General features: G+C 41.9%; 1 protein-coding gene across 1 annotated transcript; it reads right to left on the reverse strand.

Moving 5' to 3' along the window:
* Positions 1-461: 461 nt before the first annotated feature.
* On the reverse strand, positions 462-24,741 carry FNTA (farnesyltransferase, CAAX box, subunit alpha). The gene is made up of 9 exons (XM_068971154.1): positions 24,530-24,741; positions 21,868-21,953; positions 14,361-14,475; positions 10,837-10,941; positions 6,358-6,484; positions 4,169-4,317; positions 2,550-2,612; positions 1,323-1,494; positions 462-1,062 (listed from the first exon to the last, which is right to left on the reverse strand). The coding sequence occupies exons 1-9, from the start codon at positions 24,739-24,741 to the stop codon at positions 940-942; spliced, it is 1,152 nt and encodes a 383-aa protein (XP_068827255.1). The 3' UTR covers positions 462-939.
* Between the last annotated feature and the right edge of the window lie 441 nt (positions 24,742-25,182).

Here is a 25,182-nt window from a genome sequence, read left to right on the forward strand (position 1 = left end):
CACTAAAGGGAGCCTTCATGCTGGAGCTGCGTCCGTGGGAAGGGAAGCAGGTGAGCTGATGTGGAACGTGGCAGGGGTGGACACGGAGCTGGCTCCCTCACCCAGCAGTTCCAGATCCCAGCACAGGTACAGCAATGTGACGGCCCAGCTCTGCAGGGGGTGTGCTGGGATATATTTCTGAAAGACCGGGTGTATTCTGTGAGCTATCTATATACCTCAACAAACCCTATGAGTTTAAACCACCTTGAGTGAATTTTGTGGCTTGTAGTTGAGAACTGACCACTCCCCGTTTTAATTACATTTCTTCTAACACAGTCATACTTCTGGTTTCTTCAGGTTTATAGCAATGTATTCTCTGCTTTTCTTAGCTGAGACAATGTCCCTTGTATACAGTTAAATGCTAGTTAAAAAATCAAACTACTATGGCATTGTTTTAGGATACATCTGTCATTTTATTACAAAACCATTCTTTTGGCATTAGTTGGTTACAGCGAGAGCATGATGCTGTGTGTGGCAGAGCAGCTCTGATCTAACAACTGCATTCCCTGTTTTCTGAACCGGAAGGGTAAGTTACTTATATCCTTTACATACCTGCAAACATTAACGCTGCAAATCCTGACACACAAACCACTCAGGGAGGAGTTGATGCTAAGGGGTTAGAGTAAATGTTGATAAGACTACAAAAGTTCCTTTATGGGACTTTCTGTTTTCTCTCCCTCCCCCAAATTCCCTGCTTAAAAAAAAAATCAAGTTACTTGGAACTAGTCTGAATAGCAGCAGCACCCAAGGAGCATCACACTTAGTTCATGTTAAAAAGCAGTGCCTGTGCGTCGTATGCTTTACACCACAGGCCAAGGGAATGATCGCTCTAGTTTTTAACTCCTTCATTAGAGTCTCTTAAAAAAATAAAAGCATCCCATCAAGTTCGTCGAGATGGTGTTATTGCTGTATGTTTGTAGGCGGGTCACTTTCTGTGCTGTGTTTGCTTTGAAGGGATCTTCCAATGTATCTCCAATATTCCTTTCTTATAGTGTCCTTTTCTTTAGCTAAGATTTCACATAACTAAAAATGAAAAACAAAAATTCATTAAAGGGAATGTGTAATTCAGTCCCTAGGGCAAACAGGGATTCTGGGCTAATACAGCTTAATTCAGGTCACGATTAAATGAAACAGACCATAGACCACGTGCACTAGTGACGTGGGTGTAGCCCTGAACAGCAGAAGAGCCCTACACGGAGTTCTGAGTAACCGTATTTTGAAAAGAGCATGCGTACTGGGGCACTGAGATTCCAGAAGAAAAGTGCTGTGTCCTGCCAGCTTACCTCTAACGCTTTATTAAGAACGTCCTCCTTGTTGTCGCATTGGTTTTCTAGCATGTCTTCATAGATATCCACGAGAAAGGCAATTAGGTAGGGAGAGCTGTGACTTGGTTGTAAGTCAAGTAATTGATTTAACAGATTGGGATATTTGGAAAGACCACGATCTTGCAAAATCCTAAAAAATAAATAAAACTATTCTCAATTTTGACAAGGAAGAACAAGAATAGTAGAAAGATTAAGAGAAAATGAGCCCTGTAATATAAGCAAAAAAAGTATTTTGAGTGGGGTTGAAATGAAATTTTTATTACCGAGTATAGCTGATTTACAATGTTGTATTTCTGCTATACAGCAAAGTGAGTCAGTTGTACATACACATATATCCATTCATTTTTAGATTCTTTCCTCATAGGTCATTAAAAGATTAGCAGGGCTCTAAAATGAAATTTTTAAATTAAATCTGAGCTTTATGATGGATAATTAAGAGCAGAGTAAAATTAGCTAAAAAGAGTAACGAAGTTTAAAGATAATCATTTATAACTCACACTGTAACACACAAAACTAAAGGAAAAAACAAAACAAAACCATCTCAAAATTTAAAAGCGAGGAAAAAAAGACAGGAGAGCTGTCTCTGCTCCCTGAGATGGTCGCGCATCCCTTCAGCTCCCCAGCCATCGCCGAGCCCGGCCTCTGACAGACGCAGATGCCACTGGGCTCCACACTCTGTGCTCTTTGGCCCTAGTGCCCTTGGAGACCTTTCAGTTCAACAAACGGCCTGCTGAGTCAGAGGCCACGCAAGAGAGAGCATGCTGGCTTAAGGAGTGAGCTGTGTTACAGGAGATCTCCAGAAATGCAACAGAAAGAGTGGGTATGCATCTGTGCAATCTGCTCAGAAATGATGTATCTCATGTTCCTGTGATCCTGAGCTGAACAGAGACTGGTGTGTGTCTTCCGTTCTATGACATAAAGACACAGGATTCATCAATACAGTTAAAATGGTACTATTGTTTACTCACGTACTACTCTAAAAACTGTGCTGGGATGTGCTTGAGAGGTAAAGAAAAGGGCAGAGGGCACTGTTCCTGGGTGCTGTCACAACACTCTTCCACTTACCTTCTTAGAGACAGAGAACTGGAGAATTCTTTAGTATCCTTCTGGATTCTGATGATGGAACACATTTTATGATCTCTCATATTAGGAGGTTAAAAAATAAAAGCAAAAACAACCTCTTACCCTTTCAAATAATTCCACGCACTTTCATTATGTGGGACTAGTTTGATCATTTCCAGAGTGTACCTGTAAGGAAAAGGTCACAAATAAACAAGTATCACTTTATAAGAGCAGTGACAATAATGAGGAACAGCTTCTGTACAGCTGCCTCACAACGCGGCTGTATGCTTCCACTGACCTCTCCTGGTGGACCTGGGACCTCCCTCGGTTATTGTATCTAAATTAGAGACTCCCTGAGGCTGCAGTGGTCAATGCTTATTTACTAGTAATATGAAGGCTCAATTTACAAATGGAAAAGAAGTTAATGTGGGAGATTTCCTTTCACTTACACATTCCCTATGAAGGAAATGTCAGCAAAACGAGGAGACTTTCCTTTTTTCGCTAAAGCAACCTTGGGGAAAAAAATCTTGTCTAACATCCACTTATACCAGAAAAATCATTACTCACTGAGAAAGGAGAACTAAATAATCTTCAAAGCTATAATAAAAAAATAGACAAGAAGATTATATAGTCAATTCCAAAACAAGATTACTAGTAAACTATCACTAGTGGTTCCCATTCCAAATGGCCACTCTCTACTTTTCTCTTCCCCTTAACAAGATTATTAATTTAAATCCAATCAGACAAAATTCCAAGAGAGTTATAGAACTCTGCTTCATTACATACTTGCTCAAATGAGTAAGTCACTGACTAAACTTTAGTAATCTTAGTTTTGCTGCGGTGCAGTTTTAATAGCATTTTTTTCACAGAAAGTAATAAACTCATTCATCATTATGAAAATTATAAAGAAATCTGGAGAAGAGAATTAATGTAGGACACTGGATTGTAGACTCTGTGTGTGTGTGTTAATTTAAATCAGCAGACCCAGCTGCTTAGAACAGGTCAAATTAGTGCCAGCTGCCCTGTTTCAAGTAGAATAAGGGCAAGGGAGAGGCAGATGTACCATAAAATCAGCTCTTCCTAGAAGCTGCTCAAACAAATTTCACCATTACAATATGACAATGGTCTCATCAGGCTATAAAAACAACAAACTTTTTCAAATTTTAAACAGACAATGAGATAAAGCAGACAAAGACAGAAAAGATGGTTATGGATAAAATATAGAAATTCATGTCAATTCAGAACTTTGGAGATCTTCTGACAGGATTTTGTATGCTAGAGCATTTTTCAACCGGAGGTGATGGGCCTTAGGATGGGGTTTACTACTGAGATCCAGGGCATCAAGGCAGAGAATGCGGCCACACAGCGCAGAATGCACAGGACAATACAGATGCACTGGGCCCCAAACCCTGCACCAGAGCAAGTAACGGAGCATCAGGGGCTGTTATCTAACGTTTAATGAGACAGTTTTAAAAAAAGCTCCTCAGACACTATGAAATATGATTTCTCCTCAATCTACAGTACCAACAATATTTCAAGAAACTTAAGACACTAAAAGTAAAGGTTTCCTATACACAGTATTAATTGTATATTTATCATTATAGGTTTCATCTAACTATCCTGCCCTATTTGTTCCATGAGGGTAGGACTGGGGCAGTCTTCATCTATGCTGTATCCTGATGCGAGAGACATGCAGGCACACAAATATTCTTTTAAGGAGTGAACAAGTGAAGATTACTAACTGGACTTCTCTCTCCAATATAGCACGATCATTGTAGCCCGTAGTGTTAGAAATTACGAAATATCTTTGGTTCCAGACAGAGTTATTTCTCACATCCTCTTTGAGAAGTTGGTCTACATACTGCAGCTCATTATCCCAAAGTTTAAATTCCTAAAAGAACATAAAAAAATAAAACATTCAATTAGGAATGTCTTATTATTTATAAACAATGAAAAGAAATAAATAAGGACTTTCCTGTTAGTGAAGTGGACAGGAATCCACCTGTCAGTGCAGGAGACATGGGTTTGATCCCAGGTCCGGGAAGATTCCACGTGCCACGGAGCAACTTAATAGTCTGTGCTCTAAAGCCCGCAAGCTGCCACTGCTGAGCCTGTGTGCTGCAACTACTGAAGCCCCTGAGCCTGTGCTCCGCAACAAGAAGCCTGCACATGAGCAAGACTAGCCCCTGCTAGAGAAACGCCCTATGCAGCAACAAAGACCCAGTGTAGCCATAAATAAATAATCAAAAAAATTTTTTTAAAAACAGAAATAAAACTTTAACAAAGTTAAGCAGGTAGAACTGAAGAGACGAACTCATTACGTATTTGGAGGGGAGTGATGGTGCAGGTCAAGGAGACGGAGGGGAAGGAAAAGTCATCAAAGACAGGGGCATGGGGGACTTCCCTGCTGGTCCAGGGGTTAAGACTCTGCCTTCCACTGCAGGGGGCATAGGCTTGTTCCTTGGTCTCGGAACTAAGATCCTGCACGCTTCATGGCGCAGCCACAAAGAAAGATAGGAAGGGTCATGAGGAATGAAAAATTAGGGAGTAAGAGTTAGCAGCCAAAGTGGCTGCAATTCAGTACCATCCTGTGGAAAACAATCTAGATACCTAGAAGGATGTTTTAACTACTTGACCCAACTTTTTAGAACTAATCTAAAGATTAAATCCAAAGGGATAAAAAGTATATCTAACTAAGTGCTTATGTACTGCTTTTTGATTTGCTTCCTATTTCAGCTGTGTGGCTCTTAGCTGTGGCACACAGGAACTTTGGCTGTGGCATGTGGGATCTACTTCCCTAACCAGGGTTAGGGTTAGGGCCCTGCATTGGGGGGCGGAGTCTTAGCCACTGGATCACGAAGGAAGTCTTTATGCATTCTTTAAGCTGAAAATGTAGAAGAAAAAGCCAAACTCAGTAATAAGATAATGATTACCTATACTACTGTATATTAATTTTATGTGATTTGATATTATTACATATATTAAGTAAAAATAAGCATTCAAAAATGCACATATATGGTAATATTATATTAAAATACATGTAGATAAATATACACAATTGGATTTAGATATAAATTTTTACGTTACAAAGCTGTTTTAATTTTTTAAATTATGGAGAGAAGAGAACTAACAAAGACAACTTGAAAATTTTTGGTGAAATACTCATGGTATAATAAATAGTGCAGAAAGCAGCAATCACTGGAAAAAATTCACAAGACACAACACTACAATTGTTTGATGGAACAAATAAAAATGCCTAGAGTGGGAGTTGTAACTATTTTCTTCTATTCAGGATTTAGCATAAAATTTTAACAAGTAGGCAGAAATAAAATACTCAATAGTTACTGTAAAATCAGATTACAAGGTTTATGTATGCAATACCTTAATACATAAAATGTCCTTGTTAATGAAAATAACACAGCTGTATTAAAACTTCACTGCCAGCAAAGACTGAAGGCAGGAAAAGGGGACGACAGAGGATGAGACAGCCAGATGGCATCACTGACTCGATGCAGATGAGTTTGTGCAAGCTCTGGGAGCTGGTGAAGCACAGGAAGCCTGGCGTGCTGCAGAGTCAGACATGACTGAGCGACTGAACTGAACTGATCAAAAATTTACAACTACTTTTTCTATTCAATTTGCTAGCAAATATAATATGTGATGTAAACTCAATCAAAAACTATTAAAAAGTCACTATTATTATTCTTTAATGTGAAGTTACTCATCAACATATCCCAATAGATCATGAAAGTTAACCAACATGAAGGATGTCAGGTTTAATTAAGTATCTTGATAGTTCTTAATCATCTTAATCATTATTGTGTGTAATGATCTATATGTGTTTCAGTTTAAATATACTTATAATCTGATAGTAATTTAAATTATTTGTTAAAAAAATAAAAATGTGAATAACACTGTAATAAGATGATACCTGAATAACCCACTGTCGGTGTTGCCAGGCATGGTAATTCTTTGCATCCTGAGTAAGAATATCCGCAATAAACTCAAGCTCCTGTGATGGGTCTCTCAGCCATTCCACCAGTACTCGCCTATGATGCCTGAATTCAACAGAAGGAAGTTTTATGTGAATTTACCCCAAAACCAAACTATCAGCTGCATGTGTTATACTAGGTGATGCTGAGGGACATGCAAGAAACTGAAATTCACCTCTAATTCTCAAGACTCTACTGGGAAGAAAAGGTACCACAGGAGGAACTCTAAGAGAAAAAATTTCAGAACACTGAATAACAACTGAGAAACAGAAACAGTGATTTTCATGTAAAATAAATCCATGTACCAAGGGCTTAAAGGTTTAAATGCAGCTAAATCCGGAAGAACAGTAATCTCTCAACAAGATGTCACAGCCTGACTATAGGGAGCATAATCCTGTCTCATCAAGTATGGAAGCCCCTCTGTGTACCAGAGCAGGCTGCCGGTTTTCCTTAAGGCCGAAGGGCGACCATTCAAGCAACTGCTGATTTCACCAGCTCATGGGCAGAACAGAACCCACGTCTACTCTGGCAAGCAGCTGTGACAAGTCGGTCAGAACAGGAATTTCTGTACTAGGAAAATACTTTAAGAGTTCTCTGTTGGGTTCTATTTGTATAATTTCTTTTAGCTGAGATATTTATAAAAATCTATTAGTGAAAATGTTCCAAAATTTACTGGACATATATGTAATGGCTGGACATATATACCCCTTAAATGGGTAAACAGTATGATATGTGAATTTTATCTCAATGGAGCTATTTTTTAAAAACTATTAATATTCATTATATTAAAATGACCAGAGATAATGGAGAAAATGGCTAAAGAAAGATTTAATGCTTAATGGAAGACCTACTCTACATGCATGGAAAATTTAAAACTTCATCTTAGACAATATTAAGAAGCTAAGATTCTACCAAAAGGAAGATCCCAGAGAGAAAGTTTTCTACATAATTTATTTAAGAAGACTTATAAGTAGGTGAACACTAGTAACAATTTATTTTTCCAGGTTACTGATAAATTCTGTAATTCAGGAAAAACTTAAGAATTAGGTCCTCCACCATGTCAAAATGATTTATCAGAGCAAAATACTAAGATGTTCCATGATTTAAAGATTATTAATTAAATACAGGGGTTGATCTTACAGTGTAAGTTTTCATGGTGAGAATTTAATAAAAAGTGCAATTAATTGGCATATATGATTTGAATGACTTGTACTATCCTAGTTATGACAGCAACTAGTGGAGTGGGGAATTTAAAACGCACTGCAGGACTTCCCTGGTTTTAGAGTGGGTAAGAATCCGCTTGCCAATGCAGGGGACACAGGGCTGATCCCTGGCCTGGGAAGATCCCACATGCCATGGAGGAATTAAGCCTGTGAGCCAACTGTTGGGTCTGTGCTCTAGAATCCAGGAACTGCAACTACTGAGCCCTCCTGCTCGAGAGCCTGTACTGGGCAACAAGAAAAGCCACTGCTATAAGCCTGCACAGGGCAATGAAGAGCAGCCCTCACCTGCCACAACTACAGAAAGGCCATGTGCAGCAGTGAAGACTCAGTGCAGTCAAAAGTAAGTAAATATAAATTTTAAAAACTGAATTTAGAAAATTAAAAAATAAAATGTACTGCAATTAAGAACTCCTGGGTTTCCAACAGCACTGCTCTGGGTAGCTCTGTATTTTGCTTTTCATAATGATAGATGGTAATGTGTTAATGAGAGTCTGCAGTGTCCAGAGAAGGCAGCTACTTCTCTTCAACAAAAGCCAGATGCAGTCAAATCCTGAGAAAGCTTGTGATGTCTGGACATGTTTTTTTTTTTAAGATAAAATAGTACATAGTTTATACATCTCTTCAGGTAATTTTCTGGATTTTTTTTTTTTTTTTTTTTGGGCCATGCTGTATGGTTGTGCAACCTCAGTTCTCTGACTAGGGACTGAATCCAGGCCATGGCAGTGAAAGCCCCAAATCCTAACCACTAGACCACCTGGGAACTCCCGTCTGGACTTTTACAGCTTTTATATAAAAACACCTTATTACAAAGGATATAATAACTTTTAAAAGAGGGACTGAAACTGTCTAGTCACTTTTCTACTAAAATAACTTTTATAATGCAATTTCTCAGGAATATAACCATCATCTACTCAGAAAGAAAGAAGTGACAGAGGCAAAGCTGTTTAAAATTCTAGATGGAAATCCGCAACAGCTATCACTTCCATGCCTTGCCAAGTGCTGTTACTTCCTCTCACATCTATTATGTTGTAACTGTTTGAGAAGATAAGTATCTATTTAGGGTTCATACTCCTTCTTAAGGACAGTATCGGATTATGCAGATAATCATTATCCAACTGGGCCAGAGAGCAGCCCCCTCCACCACAGGTCTGCAGCTGAGAGCCGTTCCTTCTCCAAAGGCTAACCTGTGCACTGGGTCCCTTCCCAACTCCAAGCGAGCCCTGACTCTGTTCCCTTTTTCTCCAGATTTCTTGCCTTTTCCCTTTCATTAACACTTTTCCCCACATCATGAAGTCTTTGCCGCTTGGGGAAAATAAAACCCAAAAGACACAGCCTGACCAGCTGCTTCCTCTGTCTCTTTTCCTAACAGCCTCCTGCATCCCCTGTAGGTGCTGCGTGCTCGTTTCCTCTTCCTGCCCCTGCCACCCTCCCTGACACCTCACCACCGCCCGGCTGCCCACCCCACCCTGGCGGGGGACTGCTCACTGACAACCGCCTGTGGAACAAACCCATGGGCTGTCTCCACCTCCTGCTCCCCTGGACCTCTCAGTAGGAGGAGATACTCTCATCTACTCCTTTCTTCCTGAAACTCCCTTCTCTTGGTTTCTGTGAGCACACTAACATCTGGCTTCCTTCCTCTGTCATCCTGGAGCACTTCTCTGCCTCTCGAATGCCGATGCTCACCTGTGTTCTGTCCCCAGCCTCCTCTAATTCTCCCAGAGCATCCTCATCCGAAGCTGTGACTTCAACCACAGGGGAGCATGGTTCAACCACTCCCTGGGCAACTTCAGCCAGGTTTTCTATAAGCACATCAAAGCCCACTTGTCCAATCCTGAATCTACCCTTCTTTTCCAGAAATGTGCTGCTTTTTTCCCCCAAAATTCCCCAAGTGGCTGGCACCACCATTCTCACCCAATGGTCAAGCCAAAATACAGACATCACTCTTCGCCGCCGCTCCCCTAAGAAGTTTAACTTCTGTCTCCAAAGCCTCTCTCACATGTATCCCTCTACCTCCTGGCCCTACCACACCCTCTCCCATAACCCCCACATGGCAACAGCCTGCCAGGACCCTGGGCCTACTCTGCTATCCTCCACCTGCTGGCAGAGTAAACCTCCTGAGACACACACCTAACCTACATTAAGATGTGTCAGAAGCTCTCCACTGCGGCTCAGGTCAAGTCCAAACCCTTGTCAATGTCCCTGAGGCTCTTTATGCTCCTACTGCAGGACTCCCCAAAGGCCCACCAGCCACATGGAACCACACGCAGCTCCCTGAGCGCATCACGCCCTTTCATGTTTCTCCCCAGAGTCCTCTCTTGGCCTCAGCGGTCTTTCCTTTCAGAAATCATCCTCAATTCCAGGCATAACGATGGGGCAGTGTGTGTGCGTGTCAGTCACTGTACTAGGAAACACTGAGCGGTGGTGACCCTGAGAAGAGCAGGCAGCCAGTGGCGCGGAGTGGGGACAGCTCTGGCGGGCACCACGGGCCGCTCCTCCTGCACCAGGACCCGGCAGCCTGGTGCCCCCCACCCACTCACAGCCACCTCCCTGCATGCTCCCTGCATGCGGGCCCACTCAACGCTGGGAACTGTCCAGACTGCCTTTCTCTCCTATTTGTTCTCTGTCCTGCTGCTCCAAACTTCTCTCCTCCCTCCTTAATAAAACCCATATTCTTGTCTAAGTCAGGAGCTTCATTTTTAGAACACACACTGTAAGAGCCCTACTATCATACTTTCCACACTGCTCTGCAAAATAACTGGTTTCACTATCTGCTTTCCTTTTCAGACTTTCATTCATCTTTGTATCTCCAGCATCAATGAAAAAATTTTTAATAAACAAATGAACAAAAGACCAAATACCAGGGACTCGTTTTATAACACACTGAATAGAAAACTGAACAGAAAACTGAAAAGATTTTCTGCTCAAATTTTTTCCTGATTCTAGCAGTATTACAGTTAATGTCAAAGTCTTAAATCATATGGCGGCAAACATTTGTGTGTCAACTATGGGTCAAGTGCCATTTCACACACTAAACAAAAATCACCTCAGTTCTAACAACACGTAAGACAGGTGACATTAGCTCCAGTGCAGCAACTATGATCATAAACGAAGGAACAATGCCTCATGGTTCGTCACCCACTGGCAGGCACCAACTGACTAGCACAGCAACTCATTTCCTTCTTGTGTTCATCTTACCACACTTGATAGTTTTTGGGCTGTTCCTCAATTATTGCTGAGATGTAGTTCATTTCCTCATGTAGATCCTTCTGAAGTGACTTTAAGAGAACTCTCCGGAAATGCCTACAGCAAATAATAAGTATCCATAGTGTCATTACTCCACGTACATGGCCAGGCACAGCATCAGATGAAGCCAGAAGATAACAACACAGACACATTTCTGGTAAGTATTCTATGTAACCAGTAAGGCAGGGATTTAACTGCTTGTGGTTGTCCAAACTTGTATAACTGGTGACTGGAAGAATCAAGAATTTTGAAGTAAAAATAGTGAAACGCAGCAAGTGTGAGACAGAAGAAAAGACAACCAATCAGTGATTATTTTCAGGTAATACTCTGGTTACTAGTTTTTACTGCACAAGCATCAACAACTTCTTTCCTCACATGGTATAACTCGCTCATTTAGATACATTATTCATATAATACACAAATTTCATTACAAATATTACCAAGTATTTTACTTTTAAAACCATCATAACAATGCTACTTATAACTGAAACAAGTTTCTCTTCAATTCCTTCATAGGTAAAGTCAAACCATTAAATAACACCTTTTCTCTAAAGACACAATTAGTTCTGGTCTATTTTTACTTCAAAATCTCGAAATATTTCAACTCAGTATATAAGAAGGGACAAAAAAACTATTCTAAGTTACCTTTTAAAATGAAGTGCTAAATAGAAGAAATGACAGAATTTCTATTATAATTTTAAAAATTAGGTTTCACAGAGCACATACATATTCAGTTTGGTTTATAAGGTAATTTCAGGTGTACTGTTTTTAAGAAAACAGCAAATAAGTTTAGGGATTGTACTGTTTTTAAGAAAACAGCAAATAAGTTTAGGGATTTTAAATAAATTCTAATTTGTTCTGAGCTGTATACAGTAAAGAATTTCTTACAAGCTAAGAAGTGCGTATTAGAGACACAAAGTGAAGGATGACACTAATAGTTTCAGACAAACTTCACCCTCTAATAAGGATCCTACTAAAATGACAATAAAGAAAAAGCATGCATCCACAGGGATGAGGGGATACCACAGCAACTGCAAGAGATCAACAAACTATGGAAAATGGCAAACTGACAGTTCTGAGTGACTTATAAAAACACCAAGTTCTCCTGAGGCAACTCTGGATGGGCTTCTGGTCCCCTGAAAGACCAGCTTTGATTCAGAAGCTTAGAACGTTCAGGCCCGCCTCCCGTACTCCAGACAGGGGAGGGAGAAGGACTGGAAATGGAGTCCCAAGCAATCATGCCCACATGAGGAGGCCGCCATCAGATCCCAGCAGGAGGGGTTCGGAGAGCTTCCACCTGGGTGAACGCATCCACACACCGGGAGGGTGACACCCCCCACTCTGCGGGCACAGAAGCTCCTGTGCTCAGGACCCCCGCCCCGCCCCCCCCCCCCCGACCTTACCCTATGGACTTCTTCCCCTGGCTGCGTGTCTCCACCTTTTATCAGACCCTTTAATCAACTGGTGAACCTAAGTGTTTCCCTGACTTCTGTGAGCGGCTTTCAAAAATCAGTCAGCCCCAGGAGTATCCACTGATCCAGAGCCCCTGGAGCCTCTGATTTACAGCCCACCAGGAAGAAGCACAGGATTTGCGATTGGCCCCGGGTGAGGGTAGCTTGTGGAGCAGAGCCCTTAACCTGCGGAATCCAACACTACCTCCAAGCAGATAGCATTACAGTTAAGTCAAATTACAGGACACCTGTGGGCTGTCACAGAGAAGCACCTGGTAGGGGAAAATCCCACACACACACGGGGACCAGAAGTGAAGTGCGCTATGCACAAGTGAAGAAAACGTGCAGGAGAAGGAGGACTGGGGTTTTCCTAAAAAACCTCGACAACACACAAGTGGCTTTATTTTCTGGAAAAATCGGAAGCAGAAAGAAATATCAGACACAACGCAAAGCAGGGTGAGGTAAAGGCTGGAAACAAGGAAATTTAAAACAGTAACACAAATAACAGGCCAGAAACCCCACCCTACCCGACTTCCCTGCCAGAACTGACCCCCAGAACTGGGGAGCCAAACGGACACTCCTCTGATAGCTCTTCTTCAAAACCACAAACCAGCCAGGAGAAAAGACCCAGAAATGCTGACATACGAAGATATCACACAGAACAGCCACACCTCCACTAACTTCACAGTGAAGCCCTCTTGGTGAGCAGTTCTGCAACACGCAGAGATGCCAAAGCAGGTTTTTCCTGCTTCCACTGTAGGTGTGAAAGGAGAGCCAAGAACTACCAGTCATTTGAGAGAAATGTGTACATGGAGGAAAGAGACCAAAACAAACAGAAAAATTAAAATATATCCCATCCATGAAATAAAAAAAAAAATGCTACTAAAAAGGACTACCCAGAGAACAGACAAAGAGCTCTTGTAAAATAAAAATGAGTGCAGGGACTTCCCTGGTGGTTCAGTGGCCAAGACTCTATGCTCCCAATGCAGGGGGCATGGGTTTGACCCCTGGTCAGAGAACTAGAGCCGACATTCTGCAACTAAGACCCAGTGCAGCCGAATAAATAAATACATGTTAGGGAAAAAAAAAAGAGTGCAGACCAAAGAGTTAGAAGATAAAGTTGGGGAAGTATCTCAAAAGCAGATAAAAAAGAGTTGAAAATAAGAAAAGACAAGTCTCAGAACTACAACATGCAACTGAAAGACACTTCAGAAAGAACAGAGGAGAGAAGTAATTATCCAAAGAATATAAAAAAACTCTACCCTCAAAGTTAAAGAAAAGGTTAAAATGAAGGAACAGGAATCTTCTCAACAGAGGCTGAAGGAAAGAGAAGGACAGTTTTGAAAACCTGAAGGAAAATGATTTCCACTCTTGAATTCTATTAGTAAAGCTGAGAAGGGACTAAAGACACTCTAAAACATAAAAAAAATCTCAGTAACAATTTCCCATACGTCCTTTTATAAGTTTTCCTCTATTCGAGGATCTGATCTATAAAATGAGAGTAAATCAGGAAAGGGACAGCTGTGGGATCTCAAAGACAGGGACGAGACACAGGGGAGAGCTGCAGGCCTGACGTGACGGGCCCAAATCTGTGGAGAAGAGAGCTGAAGGGTCCCCACTGTGCTCAACAGGAACGAGACACTCGACAGGAACGAGACACTAGACAGGAACAGAGTTTGGAAGACAAGTTATTCCTTGGTAAAGAGAAAACAAACTGTGATGGAGACAGAATAAGAGATGGAATTCTGTGTCTTCCATGGCAAGACTAATATTTAAAATTAAAAAATTAAAACAACCAAGTATGTTGTTTATAGAGGAGATTTTAAGGAAAAACACCGAGGAGTTGTTACCTCAGGGAATGGGACCATGCAGTGAGAAGAATGGGGCAGAGACTGCTATTTTTCATTCAATGTGACCTTTAAACTCACATGTAACTTATTATTTCGATAAAAATTAAAGTTTAAAAAAGCCATCCAAATGAAAACCTTAGACATTCAGACAGAGAATAGTGATGATGTGTCTTACCACACTGTGTAGTTGGCTGCATTTAACTCAATAGCATCTCTGGTTAATTTAAAAGCCCGCTCACTTCTCTCGTCACGCTGCAGGACAGCCCGGAAATAATCATAGACGTCCTGAACTAAAAATGGAGCACACAACTGCATTAGGACGGTCTTTCTTGCTTAGAACTACCACTACAGTACAAAATGTTGTTTGTTTTCTATGTCTAGGAGGAAGATATCTTATTGCATGTATACGATTTACAACAATAAGCGAAAGAAAGCAAGCCCAGTGATGGTGACCGCCAACCTGGGTATTTGTCACAGCCACAATGCATGTGACCGAGCTTACTGCACATTCGGGATTGATGCCAGACTCCAGATTCCCCAATGATGTTGTGTATTAAGGAAAAACTAAGCATGCATATACTCAAATATTCACTTGGCTATTTTTTTCACATTTTATTTTGATCAGTTTCTTAAACTGAAAAAGGAATCCACACCATGACAGAAAACTCAAACAGTACAGAAAGTTCACACTAAACTTCCATTCCACTCAATTTCCAGTCCTTCTCCCGAGAAGCAACTGCAGAGTGATTCTAGTATAGCTTTCTAAATATATCCTATCAAATATTAGGTGATTCTAATTCTAATTCTATCCTTTTTTTTTTTAATACAAATGAGTTCACATCACACTCTTATGCTCTGGGCTGTCTTTTTTTCACTAATACATATTCAGTTCAGCTGCTCAGTCGTGTCCAACTCTTGGCAACCCCATGGACTGCAGCACGCCAGGTTTCCCTGTCCATCACCAACTCCCGGAGCTTGCTCAAACTCATGTCCATCAAGTTGGTGACGTCATCCAACCATCTCATCCTCTGTCATCCTCTGCTCCTCCCGCCTTCAATCTTTCCCAGCATCAGGGTCTTTTCCAAGGAGTCAGTTCTTCGCATCAGGTGGCCAAAGGACTGGAGTTTCAGCTTTCAGCATCAGTCCTTCCAATGAATACTCAGGCCTGATTTCCTTTAGGATGGACTGGTTGGATCTCCTTGCAGTCCAATGGACTCTCAAGAGTCTTTTCCAACACTACAGTTCAAAAGCATCAATTCTTTAGCGCTCAGCTTTCTTTATAGTCCAACTCTCACATCCATACATGACCACTGGAAAAGCCATAGCTTTGACTAGATGGACCTTTGTTGGCAGAGTAAAGTCTCTGCTTTTTAATACACTGTCTAGGTTGGTCATAGCTTTTCTTCCAAGGAGTAAGCGTCTTTTAATTTCATGGCTGCAGTCACCATCTGCAGTGATTTTGGAGCCCCCCAAAATAAAGTCTGACACTGTTTCCACTGTTTCCCCATCTATTTCCCCTGAAGTGATGGGACGAGATGCCATGATCTTTGTTTTCTGAATGTTGAGCTTTAAGCCAACTTTTTCACTCTCCTCTTTTATCAAGAGGCTCCTTAGTTCTTCTTCTCCTTCTGCCATAAGGGTGGTGTCATCTGCGTATCTCAGGTTATTGGTATTTTTCCCGGCAATCCTGATTCCAGCTTGTGCTTCATCCAACACGGCATTTCGCATGATGTACTCTGCATATACGTTAAATAAGCAGAGTGACAATATACAGCCTTGACCTATACTCCTTTCCTGATTTGGAACCAGGATGTTGTTCCATGTCCGGTTCTAACTGTTGCTTCTTGACCTGCATACAGATTTCTCAGGATCCAAGTCAGGTGGGCTGGTATTCTCAACTCTAATAATTTTCCACAGTCTGTTGTGATTCACACAGTGAAAGGCTTTAGTGTAGTCAATAAAGCAGATGTTTTTCTGGAACTCTTGTCCTTTTTCAATGATCCAACGGATATTGGCAATTTGATCTCTGGTTCCCCTGCCTTTTCTAAATCCAGAACATCTGAAAATTCACTAATACATTATTCAAGGTCATATAAACTAGTACACATCTCTACAGAAAATCAGTTGGTAATTTCTATTAAAAATTAAAACTGACTACTCATTGACCCTAGTTCTTAATCCAGTTAAGTTTTCTTACAAATAAACTCCTGTATGTACCCAAAGCATCCAAGGACACTTATGAGAGTATTTGATAACATAAGAAATAAAAAAGCAAGAAAACTTGGAAACTGAAATTTCCATTAGTAAAGAATGAGGTAAGTCCCTCACGGTACACCCATACAACAAAACCCTGTGCAGCTATTAGTAACAATGCTGCTCTGTAATATACTGAAGTGAAATAATTACTAAGATGCTGTTGAGTGAAAAAAGGAAGGTGTATAATAGCAGCTATTCATTTAAAATACATGCTTGTTAAAAAAATATGCTTATTTATTTTTTATGGCTGTGCTGGGTCTTCACGCGGTTATGGTGCATGGGCTTCTCATTGTTGTGGCTACTCTTGCGGTGGAAGCTGGGTTCCAGAGCGCAAGGGCTTAGCTGCTCCGTGGCATGCAGGATCCTCCCAGACCCACCTGCACTAGAAGATGGATTCTTATCTACTGAACCACCAGGGAAGCCCAATATATGCTTATTTATGAATGATACCAGTTAGAGGAACAAGAATGGGAAGAAGACATAATTTCCCACTGCATTCCACTACAAAGTTTACTGCATTTTTGAAACAGCTGCACAGCACTGCGTTGTATGGCCTCTGTATCTAATTCACCCCTGTCAATGTATGTTCAAGTTGCTTTCCTTCTTTCACTGTCCTGTCACTGTATTCTGTGCACACGTGCGAATTCAGCACCTCCGTGGGCTGTACACGTGGATCAAGATTACGTGCATTGTTGGTGCTGACAGACAGTGCCAGGCGAACCTCTCAAGAAAGGTCTGATCAACATACAGTGCCTCCAGGAAGGAATGAAAACACCTGTACTTTCCACATCCTCACTGAGACAGTATCAGACTTTCTGATCTTTGCCATCCTCTCAACTGAAGGAACTTTAGACTGACAATTTTTATCCTGTTTTATTCTCATTTCCACAAGAGAAACTGAGGCTTAGAGAGATTCACAAGTTCACATGGCCCAGAGTACTTTGGAGGTAGAGGTTAAACATACAAATCCAGTCTGATACCCAAGACCATATCGCTAGTCACAATGAACTAGGCAGGAGGCACTGCAGTTGAACTGCCCTCATGTCACAGCACAGATTAATGTAAAGAACAGATTAAGGCCCCAGACAGACTGCTAAAATAACCCAGACGTTAAATATTCCCATACTTCTTTTGCCACAATTAAAAATCTATGTGGACATGCTATGCTATTTTTCTTATAGCATACAATTTTCCAGTTACTGACAAGAGCTCACAAACTTTTAGCAGGCTGCACGCAGTATGGATGTCAGTATATCCTAATCTGCCTAACCATTCTGCTGCTACTGCTGATGCAGCTTTTTTTCAATTTTGTTTTATAAAAATCACCACTTTAAGCATCCAATGACTTTTCATTAAAAAATAAACAATACACATGAATGTGTTTATGTGTGTGCCTTCCCCAGTGGCTCAGTGGTAAACAATACACCTGTAACGCAGGAGACACAGGTTTAATCCCTGGGTTGGGAAGATCCCCTGGGGAGGAAATGGCAACCCACTCCAGTATTCTCGCCTGGAAATTCCCATGGGCAAGGAGCCTGGCGGGCTACAGTCCATGGGGTGGCAAGAGTCAGATGTGACTCAGCACGCACACCACACACAGGTATGTGTGTCCTTAGAATACAACCCCCAAAGTGAAGTCAGAGGAGAGCATGAATAATTATAGTTCTTTCCAAGCATACATAGATCATCCTCCAGGGAATCTTCCCAACCCAGGGATCGAACCAGCATCTCCTGTGTATCTTCCATTGGCAGGTGGGTTCTTTACCACGAGCCCCACCTTGGAAGCCCATAGCAAGCACATGATACTTTAGAAAGCACCTGAAGTTTCTGGTATCTGGTGCCGCTGCCCACTGCACCGGATCTGTGTCAGTGGGAATGGCTGCTACCAGTTCAGTTTACATGTCTCTCCAGACATTTTTCCAAGCAGATAAATGTAGCTCTGTTCTTGTTTATTTTTAATGAAGTTGGTATAACATTTTCATTCTGCTTTTTGGCATTTTCCCCCTCCGTGATGTGTCCTTTCATGCCTGTGTATATACATCTCTGTCACTCTTTGTTCACTTTTCCATACAGTGGACATGGCATAATTTACAGGTCAATGCTATTTTTTTTTAAAGTGGGACTAGGATACTCAGTCTTAAGATTATATATTTTAAATCGACAGAATCATAAATAAATTTTGGGTTAATAAATAGAATTTTACATTCATTAAATTTTTGATATTAAAATTTTTATATTAAAAGTCTTTTAATTAAAAATTACAAATTTAATATACTATGATACTCAAAGTTTCTAAAACTTATGTGCCCCCTTTTCACTCAATATTGTTTCCACAATCTGTCCCTACAGATCTAAGATCCTCTTGGGCTTCCCTGATGGCTCAGTTGGCAAAGAATCTATCTGCAATGTAGAAGACTTGGGTTTGATCCCTGGGTCAGGAAGATCCAATGGAGAAGGGAATGGTAACCCACTCCAGTATTCTTGCCTAGAGAATTCCATGCAGAGAGGATCCTGGCAGACTATAGTCCATGGGGTCACAGTCATACACGACTGAACAACTCTCACACACACTCTCACACACACACACACACACACACACACACACACACACACACACACACACACGATCCTCTTACTGGTTATACAGCATACAATTGTATGACAATACATTTATCTATTCTTCAAAACACAAATATATAGTTGGTTTCCAATATTTTCTTTTTTCAAAAATTACTGTAAATTATAATAGTTATCAGCAATATTTCTTTATTTCACATGCATAATTCATTCACTTATCTTCCCTGGTGGCTCAGATGGTAAACAATCAGCCTGCAATGCAGGAGACCCAGGTTCAATCCCTGGGTTGGGAAGATTCCCTGGAGAAAGGAATGGCAACCCACTCCAGTATTCTTGCCTGGGAAATCCCATGGACAGAGGAGCCTGGCGGGCTATAGTCCATGGGGTTGCAAAGAGTCAGACATGACTGACACACAGACACAGACACACACAGACACAGACACACACACAGACACACACACACAGACACACACACACACACACACACAGTAGTTATTTCTATTATCCTCGCTTTACACAGGAGGAAACAGAGGTACTGAGAGGTAAAATGACTTGTCCAAGGTTACAGAGCCAGTAAAGTGGTACAGTTAAGAATCTGAACCAGGTGGTCTGGCTCTGAAGTCTGTGCTCTTAGCCTCCTAGGACATGTCTTTTTTTAAAAATTAATTTTTTTGGTTGCAATGGGTCTTAGTTACTGCACGCAGGTTTCCTCTAGTTGTGCAGAGTGGGTGCTACCCTCTGGTTGTGGTATTCGGGCTATTCATCACAGGGGCTTCTCCTGTTGCTGAGCTTTAGACACAGGCTCAGTAGCTACAGCTCAGGCCGGGCCCTAGAGCGTGGGATCAGTAGTTGTGGCACATGGGCTTAGTTGTTCTGAGATATGTAAGATCTTCCTGAGCCAGGAATCAAACCCGTGTCCCTTGCACTGGCAGGCACATTCTTATCCACTGTACCACCAGGGGAAGCCCAGGGACATGTCTTTGAAGCCATAAGCCAGAGTGAACCCAGAACGAATCATGAGAAGCAGCACTTAAAGGTTGTAAGATGTGAGAATTTCCCACTTTCACTAAATGTATACATGACAGTGCTTTCTAAAATGGCTAAACATACAAAAATTTCCAACTGAACACTATAGATCTGTTCATACTTCTCAACTATCTGACATCACAAAATAGCTTAAATTATTTTTCATTTCTAATGATAATGGATTTTTCCCCCTTATTTAATGGTCAATGAAATTACATCTTCTATGAAGTGCCACTTCACACCCTTTGTCTATTTTTTGATTAGCCTGCCAGTTTCTTTAACTTTCTTTAGAAATTCCTTATAAGGTTCTGAGTATCAACCTTCTGTTTATACATCTTCTCTCACACTGCTGATTGCCTTTTAACTTACTCATGGTGTCTTCTGTTGCACAAAGGAAAATATTCTGATACACTCATAGATCAGTTTTGATTGATGGGTCATTTTCCTCTTTTCCTTTGTGCTTTCTAATAATGATATATTTAAGAATTAAAAATGTTATTTTTTTTAAACCTGAAAAAAAGATTTTATTATTTTTAACTGAAAGAGAAATGTATGGCTTTGTAAGTTTCCATAAAGTGCCTTACAAATCTGGAAAAGTTGCAGTTTGCATTTATCTGATCACTGGTGAGGTTAATAGCTCTTCACCGACATTTCTATTTCTTCCAGTTAATTATCTCTTCACGTATAATCCCTCTCATAATTTGGAAGCTTTTCAGTTTCATACCTTCTGATCTTTTTCTCAATCAATTCTGGGTTTTACATCTTCCCTAATAATTCTTTCTTTACCCTAAGAATGAAAGATTACACTATTTGCTCCTAGTATGTTTACAGTTCTGTTTTAGAACTTAAATCCACATGTAATCTATTTTATGTAAGATATGATACAGGGATATAACTTTATTTACAGCCAAATGCACATCATTACTTGATTAATCCATCTTTCATACAGATATGAAATGTCCTTTTTATCAAGTATTAAGTGCTTACCTACATTGATAATTTTTAATTATTTATTAATCTATTTATTTCTACACCAGTTCCACATGTTAATTATTAAGTTGAGTAGTACACTTTCATATTTGGTAAGGCAAAGTCTCATACCATTATTCTTTCTTTACAAACATTTCTTGACATTATCTTATAATCAGAAAAAGCAAGTGGTTTTTGTAAAAGAGGAATGACTTCGGATAACAGAGCCTTAACTGAAAGAAACATACACACATATACACACACACACACACACACACACACACAAAACTACAAAACAAGCATTCTCTCTTGTTTATCCTTTCCTTGAAGAATAACATCTGCATGATCTTCAATTTACAAAGCATTTCACATTCATTATGAAAGAACACTTTGTCAAAGAAAATAATCCACTCACTTTAATATCAGAAATGCATTCAAACTGAGTCAAACATTTCATAGTTAAAATATAGTTTAAAATGCTCATGTTTCAACAACCAAAGTTTATTCTAAATGAAACAGTAAATCATTTATCCACATGTAATTTATTTTATGTAAGATATGATATAGGGATACAATATCAATTTTATGTGCAGATTAAATAGTAAATGAAAAGCACAATCACATAGTAACCACTATATATTATAAAATAACATTTAGGACTTATATTTACACTATGTCCATTCTTAAGACAAAATGAAATTTGTTATCATGAAAGTAAACTACAAAACACCCACAAGATTAGTTTAAGTCATTCATACTTTTATCAGACAAAAATCTGTCATCTATCTATAGTTGTGAATTTCAATTTTGCTACTAATTTGACTTACAGGCCTTTTCCCAATAAATAAACTTACATTTCTCACTATAAATGATCTGGACCACTGGATTGGGGCCATCATTCTGCGGCACTGGATCTATATCAGCCCATTCTGCTCTGTCCCTGAAAATATAGATATTTTTCAGTGATTATATTCAAGCATGTAAAGAAAAAACGAAATTTGATGTACTTTAAAATGTCAATGACTACACTTTAACTTAAAGCTAATGTAATCATGGTGAGATTCTTCATGAACAAGTCTATCACTCTGTTTTACAATATTAAACTTTAAAATAAAGTGAATAATTTTCCAATTAAAGTAATTTAAATCAATAGTTTTCAAATCTAAAGTTTTACATAAATGCAAAAGCAGGTTTCTGTAGCAAGTACACAATAGTTTTAAATTAGAAATCAATCCAATTCATTGGTCTAATAAGACTCTTTGGAGTCAATCAACATTTTTTAAAAATTTAAATAATGCTTTTTTATTTGAATAATCTGAAAAACTAGAAACTGATATTTAAAATAAAAGTAACCACTATCATTTGCTTGTACACGGAGAGGTGGCCCAGGTGGTCAGTAGAGCTTGGAATCTGTGGAACACTGGCTCTACCACTAAGATAGCCACTGTGACCTTGAGAAAGTTACTTACACTCTCTGAGCAGCAATTTTGTCATTTATAAATGGAGATGATACTATTACCAACCAACTTTAGAAGGCTATCTGGAGGTCTGAGACACTGAAAATGTGCATAATAGTAAGCATACAGTACATAGTAAATATGCCTATATACACTATACAATTAGCATGTATTATACACTAGACACACTAAATGTACCATATAATATTACTATATGCTTAAGTATATATGCTGTACGTTATAAACACAGCACCTAAAAACGCATATAGCAAACATTCAGTGACTACTACTTCTCATTATCAAAGCTAAAACAGATTATAGTGGCAACAATGGGTGCCTATAGACACTTCCGTGTAAACTGCTCAGTGTGACCAGATTCTCTTTAACCACTCTTTTACTTATATTCTTACCCTATTGCCCATTTCTCAGTTCTGTGTACTCATCAGCTATGGACAGCAAAAATTCTGTGGTATGTAGACAAATCCTAAAATTGTGTCCATTTTATAAGGAGAAACGCAGGGCAAAGCATGCATTTCCTGAGGTGTGAGACCTCGGTGTGGAGCGGTATGAGAAAACTATAGAGATTGGGGGCAGGAGGAGAAGGGGACGACCCAGGATGAGATGGCCGGATGGCATCATGGACTCGATGGACGTGAGTCTGAGTGAACTCCGGGAGATGGTGATGGACAGGGAGGCCTGGCGTGCTGCGATTCATGGGGTCGCAAAGAGTCGGACACGACTGGGCGACTGAACTGAACTGAACTGAACTGAGGCCTTCGCTGGTACCTCAGCTGGTAAAGAATCCCCCCGCAATGAGGAAGACCAGGGGCTGGATCCCTCCATCGGAAAGACCCCCTGGAGAAGGCACAAGACTACCCACTCCAGTATTTTTGGGCTTCCCTGGTGGTTCAGCTGGTAAAGAATCTGCCTGCAATGCAGGAGACCGGGATTCGATCCCTGAGTTGGGAAGATTCGCTGGAGAAGGGAAAGGCTATCCACTCCAGTACTCTTGGGCTTCCCTGGTGGCTCAGCTGGTAAAAAATCCGCCCGCAATATGGGTTCGATCCCTGGGTTGGGAAGATCCCGTGGAGAAGGGAAGGCTACCCACTCCAGTGTTCTGGCCTGGAGAATCCCATGGACTGTTTAGTCCGTGGGGTCGCAAAGAGCAGGACACGACTGAGCGACTTTCACTTTCACTTCACGAGAAAGCTTCGGGGGCAGGGGAATCTGACACAGGTCAGGGAGGAAACCCGACTATCGCACGGCTCGGGGAGGAGCTCTGAGGGCTGTGGGGGCCACCTCCACCAACGGAGAGCTCGAACACACTAACTTCGAGGACGCAACCTGGAGGGGTGCCTTTCAAACTCGGTTCGTAAAATCTAGGCAAATCAGCTATCGGATGGGGTTTTTACCTAGAATTACGGGAGGGAAAATAAGACACGCGAGCAAAGTTAAAGATTTGTCATTCGACTCTGCAGGTTCAAGTGGAGTTTGGAGGGATGGAATGAACATGACCGATAGAAAGCGACTGATGGGGATGGGGACGGACCGAGTACCAGGCAAAAGTCGGGGACGAAAAGGCGAGAAAGTTGCGGCAGCGCCTACACCGTGCGCCGCTGGCACCGCGGTCCGAGCGGCGAGGGGACGCGTAACGGGGTTTGTTACCCCTTCTCATCCTCAGAGCCTAACTCGGCGCTAAAACCGCTGAAAGACAACGCTGAAGGGAAACGTCCCGGGGTCCCTAAGATTTTCAGGCGAGCTCTCTGCGTGTCGGCAGGACAAAACCACAAGGAAGACCCGTCCCCAAATCGAGCCAGCCTGGGACCTTGATGAAAACTCCCTGCCAGCAGCCCCGCCGCACACGAGCCCTCAGGCTCCGGACCACGGCAGGCCAGCGCCGCGGACAACCTCTGCCCGCCCGGCGCAGGGCTGGCGCGGGCCCCACCCCCGCCGCGGACTCCCTAGGCCGCGCCACAGTGCCGGCCGCGGCCGCCCCGCCAGCCAGCCCGGCGTGGGCGACTGGGGTCTGCGGCGCCAGACGGCCTGCCGTGGGCGTTACCTGTACAGGACATAGGTGGGCGAGTCCAGGCTCAGGAACCCGTCGTCCATCGGGGACACCGCCGCCGCCGCCGCCTCTTCCTGCGGCGGCTGGGGAGGCGGAGGAGGAGGATGAGGCTGAGGAGGAGGATGAGGCTGAGGAGGCGGCGGCGGCTCCGGCTGACCAGGCTCCCCGCCCTGCGCGGCTTCCCCGACCCCGTCGGCGGCCGCCATCACTGCTCTGCCCCGAGCTGAGGAGGTGGCTGAAGCCCCGCCCCCGGGCCCGCCCCAGCCCCGCCCCCTCCACAGCGGCCACTTCCGGTGTCCCGCGCCTACCATAGAGACGCGGGCCAGAGGGCCCCGCGCCCGGGCCCGGCGGTCTTCGGTATAAGTGGCTGCGCGCCGGCGGGCCGCGTCTCGCTCGCTTGGACGTTGGTTTCCCCCACGCCCGGTCCGCGGGTATGACTGAATGCCTGTGGGTGGTGCCCCGAACGTGCTCGTACTGTTCGGTGGCTGTTGGTGCCGCCGGGGGAGCCTCGGAAGCCTGGATGAGCGGCTGGCGCCGGTGCTCCGCGTTAGCCTTCCAACGGCATTGGCATTTACATTCCTCGTACACCTTTTTTTTTTTTTTTTCCTTTTGGATGCTAAGAGTTTGGACTGAAGAATTCCGGTAGA

The sequence above is a fragment of the Capricornis sumatraensis genome, chromosome 4 (genome assembly GCF_032405125.1).
Source record: "Capricornis sumatraensis isolate serow.1 chromosome 4, serow.2, whole genome shotgun sequence".
In the NCBI taxonomy this organism is placed as follows: Eukaryota; Metazoa; Chordata; class Mammalia; order Artiodactyla; family Bovidae; genus Capricornis; species Capricornis sumatraensis.